Consider the following 4598-nt stretch of genomic DNA (forward strand, 5'->3'; position numbering starts at 1 on the left):
TAGCCTTTTGTGTTTCATCTTTTGAGAATTCTCTGTTTAGATCTGCACCCCATTTTTTTTATTGAGTTATTTGGGGTTTTTTTGAGTTATTTGTTTTTGATATCAAAATCAAATTATTTGGTTTGTGTTCTTTATATATATTGGATATCAGTCCTCTATTGGATTTGGAGTTGGTAAGAATCTTTATCCATTCTGTGGGCTGCCACTTTGTCCGAATGACAGTGTCCTTTGTCATGCTGAAGCTTTTCAGTTTCATGAGGTCCCATTTATTAATTGTTGATCTTAGTGCCTGTGCTAACAGTGTTCTGTTCAGAACATTTTTTCCTGTGCCAATGAGTCCAAAGCTACTCCACATTTTCTGTTCTATTAGGTTTAGTGTATCTGGTTTTACGCTGAGGCCGTTAATCCATTTGGAGTTGTGTTTTGTGCAGAGTGGTAAGTATGGATATATTTGCATTCTTCCTCATACAGCCACCCAGTTTGCCAACTGTCTTTTTTCTAGTATGTATTTCTGGCTTCTTTATAGAATATTAGTGTGTTGACTTATGTTTGGATCGTCAATCAATATGTCTGTTTTTGTACCAGTATCATGCTGTTTTTATTACTCTAGCTCTCTACCATTTTGGATTGGGTATGGTGATACCTCCATCAGTTCTTTTATTATGCAGAAGTATTTTAGCCATCCTGGGTAGTCTGTGTTTTCATATGAAGCTGAAAATTGTCCTTTCAAGTTCTGTGAAAAATTATGTTGGAATTTTGATGGGGATTACATTGAATCTGTAGATTGCTTTTGTTAGGATGGCCACTTTTAGTACGTTAATCTTACTGATTCATGAGCATGAGATGTCTTTCCATCTTCTGATATCTTCAATGCCTTAAACTTTTTATCATACAAGTCTTTCATTTGCTTGGTTAGAGTTTCCCCAAGATAGTTTGTATTATTTGAGGCTACTAACACACTGACTTTAAAATCAAATAATGGTTCAGTTAATATTAAACTTTTATAACTTTGTCTTTCTGTTATGAAAACAAAGGTGTGGTCCCTATGAGTGCAATATAAGAGCTAAACAGCCAATGTCTCTCCACAGAGACAATCGTTGCTGTCCTCCCACTGCCAGAAGAGTCTAAGAAGAGCACCATGGCAAAGCTTATTGTGGGTGGCCTGCTCCTCTCTGTTCTTTCAGGATGTGTATCCCAATCAGGTAGGTGTGGGTCCCAGCTGGAAAACTCTCCATGTCTAGAACAGATAGAGTTCAACAGCTTTTGCTGTTACTATTTTCAGGAAGATGTGAGTGAAAGGTATGTGGAAGACATTTACTCTTATCTATGGTGCTACCTAAGCTTAGCAGCTGGAAACAGTGAATGTTTACTATCGCATGGCTTTTGTACAAGTGAAAACAACAGAGAATGGCCTAGCTACTGTTTCCAACCACAGATCTCTATGGGATTGCAGTATTTCAACCAAGGTTGTAGTGTTGTCTGAAGGTTGCACTGCAGGTCTGCTTCCAAGCTTCTCCTATGGTTAATCAGTTTCTGCTCATTTCAGGAAGCTGGTCAGGGGCCTGAGTTCCTTACTGTCTATTGACTGCAGACCATTCTTAGTCTCCTGTCATTGTGTCCCTTTCTACAAAATAGACTCTAACACATGGTTGGAAAGAAGTGTCCAGTTCAGAAGCCACAGCCATTTGGCAATCAGATCTTAGAAAGCGTTCAACTGTGTTCCAGTGAATCAGCACACATCCAATGGGAAGAGAATTAATTTAGGTCACATTTTAAAAACTACCACAGATACCCTTAGATAATGAAGGGTATATCTTACTATACCAGGGTGTAAAGATGTCTCTGGATTCAAGAAAGAAGAATAAAGAAAGGAGAGTGGGATTTGCTTCCTTGATGAGAGCTCAGTGACTTCTTATCTATGAGAACAAGAGGGAGGATGTGATATTTTTTTTTCCTAGAAAAAGACAAGTTGGTAAAGGGGGTGTTTGCTCTCATTATTTCTAAGCACTTAGTTGAGGTAGTGTAAGAGGTAGTGTAAGTAGTTTGCACTTTATAAAAGAAACTGATCTCTCTCTAATGATTGGATAATTGAACAACCCTTGTGAAGTGGCAGGATTCTGAACCTCATTTCTTCACCAATACAATGGAGAAACAAATATCACCCATCCCGATAAATGACGGTGAGATAAATTAGGAGAAGAATGAACTTTGTGATGCCTGGTATAAAACTAGCTTTTTATTACCAAAGAAGACACTCCACTGTTTTGACAGCTTTATATTTTCTTTCCTGTTGCTGCCGGTAAGAAAACTTGACACTCATTTCCCTATACCTCAGTGTTACTGTCAGCAGTGAGTTATACATTATTTCAGGCTAACCGTGATATTTTGCTCCAAGTTTGTTCACTGACAAGGTTACAAACAGGGAGATAATTGATCACAGGACATAAATACACAGTTTACACGCCAATCCTCTGGTTGCTGCTTTACTGACAGAAGTTCTCTCTCTCTCTCTCTCTCTCTCTCTCTCTCTCTCTCTCTCTCTCTCTCTCTCTCTCTCTCTCTGTCTCTCTCTCTTATACAGTCTAACTAGCTGTCTTTTCTCTCTCTCTCTTATACAGTCTAACTAGCTGTCTTTTCTAGAAGTGTTTCTCTAGGGGTCCAGGGCACAAGCATTTCTTAAGAAGCCCTTTTATGTTAGAATCCATGTTGTTTCCCCATTTCCAACTATGAAGCAAAACTAACTCAATTCAAGACTTTATATTATTTCTAGGCCATGTCTCCTCTGATTCAGTTAGTCATTATTCTAGAGTTTATTTCCCCAACTATAGCATTTGTTAAATTCACTTTTCTGAACAAGGGAATAATCATTCTTATAATGATTACAGTTGCATCTTTTCAAATGGCTCTTAAGGCAAAACAAACGCACAGCACGGTAAATAATCCTTTGATCCTGTTGTTCCTGTGGAAAACTGGTCCTTATCGGACATAGGAAGTGCGGGAGAGAGGGGAGATGAAGGGATAGCACTATCATGGTCTGGGCCAAGCAATTTCCATGATTCTGTTCCTCAGACATCACACTAGCCACAAGTGTTGGTTCATCACAACAAGGGCCAGGATGTATGTAACCCCAGCTATAGGGATTTTCTAGGAGAAACATCATGATTAGGTCAATAGTAAGAGAATATACAATGCTTCATGCTTTATCCATTGCGATGATTCAGTTACATTTAATTTTCTGTCCCTGGTACTTCTTTTATCTCAGTGCTATCTTAAGGAAGATGGAGGTAGAGTTGATATAGGAAATCTTTAATTCTGTAACCGATCAAAGGAACCCAAATCCATCTTTTCATTGTTTTGTTTTGTTTGAGACAGGGTCTGTGGTAGCTCAGGTTGTCCTCAAACTCACTCTATAGAGCAAGCAGATGGCCTCCGCGTCTCAAGTGCTGGGACTGCTGGCTTGGACCTCCCTTCCAGGCCTGCCTTTAACACTGTATAGCTGCTTAGCATTGCTGAACACACACACTTGCAGGATCTCCGTGTGCACCAATGTGCTATACACATTCTGCCAGGAAGCAGCTCTGGGGCCACAAAAAGAACAAACTGAACAGCAGAGCCGATGGAATGTTTGTCTTACTCTCCTTTCTTTACAGATATGAAGGGTAAGGCATTTATTTTCCCTCAAGAATCAGCCACTGCCTATGTGTCCCTGATCCCACAGACGAGGAAGTCACTGCAGAACTTAACGCTGTGTCTGAAGGCCTTCACTGACCTCACTCGCCCTTACAGCCTCTTCTCCTACAACACAAAGACCAAGGACAATGAGATTCTTCTATTTGTGCAAAAAGCTGGAGAATACATGTTCTATGTTGGGAATTCTGCAGTTACTTTCAAAGCACCCCTAAATCCTTATGCCCCAGCCCATGTCTGTGTGTCCTGGGAGTCTGCCTCTGGGATTGCAGAATTCTGGCTGGATGGAAAGCCTTTGGGAAGGAAAGGCTTGAGGAAGGGGTACACTGTGGGGGCTGAGGCAAAGATTATCATAGGACAAGAGCAGGATTCCTTTGGGGGGCGTTTTGATGTAAAACAATCCTTTGTTGGGGAGATGTGGGAGGTGTCCTTGTGGGACCATGTGGTCCCCCTAAGAGAGATGGCTGACGGGTGTTACATTGGCAATCTTATAAATTGGCAAGCTCTTTTTTTTGAAGAAAATGGCTATGTGGTGACCAAAACCAAACTGTGGGCTTAAACTTCATTCTTGTCAGTCATAATCTGTGTTTAGTAATAATCACATACTCTCTGAAATTAAACCTGTTTCTGTTGCAATAGTAGTGTGGATTGCATTGAAAAGCAAACAAATGTGAGCCTTTGCTATGTATTATTTACTCTTGCAAAAGTTGGGTGTCAGAGTTGTCTGCAGCATCAAACCAAAGGAGCTAGGGGGACACACTGCTCCCAGAACTGGGCGCCCATCTTGTAGAATCCTGTGCAAATGGGGTAGGTCCTATGGTGCTTCTGTGTACTCAAATACAGAAACCTGGGAACACAATGTGGCTTCTCAGAAGGCCCTCAGGAGCAGGCTGCCTTGAGGGAGTCAGACC

The 4598-nt window shown here is 40.8% G+C and overlaps 1 protein-coding gene across 1 annotated transcript; it reads left to right on the top strand.

Annotated features, from left to right (window-relative positions):
* Positions 1 to 1138: 1138 nt before the first annotated feature.
* LOC114690612 (mucosal pentraxin-like) lies at positions 1139 to 4246 on the top strand. The gene is made up of 2 exons (XM_028865426.1): positions 1139 to 1202; positions 3651 to 4246. Exons 1-2 carry the CDS (start codon positions 1139 to 1141, stop codon positions 4244 to 4246), a joined length of 660 nt encoding a protein of 219 aa, XP_028721259.1.
* The last annotated feature ends 352 nt before the right edge of the window (positions 4247 to 4598 follow it).

This window comes from Peromyscus leucopus, chromosome 15 (assembly GCF_004664715.2).
Source record: "Peromyscus leucopus breed LL Stock chromosome 15, UCI_PerLeu_2.1, whole genome shotgun sequence".
NCBI classification, from domain to species: Eukaryota; Metazoa; Chordata; class Mammalia; order Rodentia; family Cricetidae; genus Peromyscus; species Peromyscus leucopus.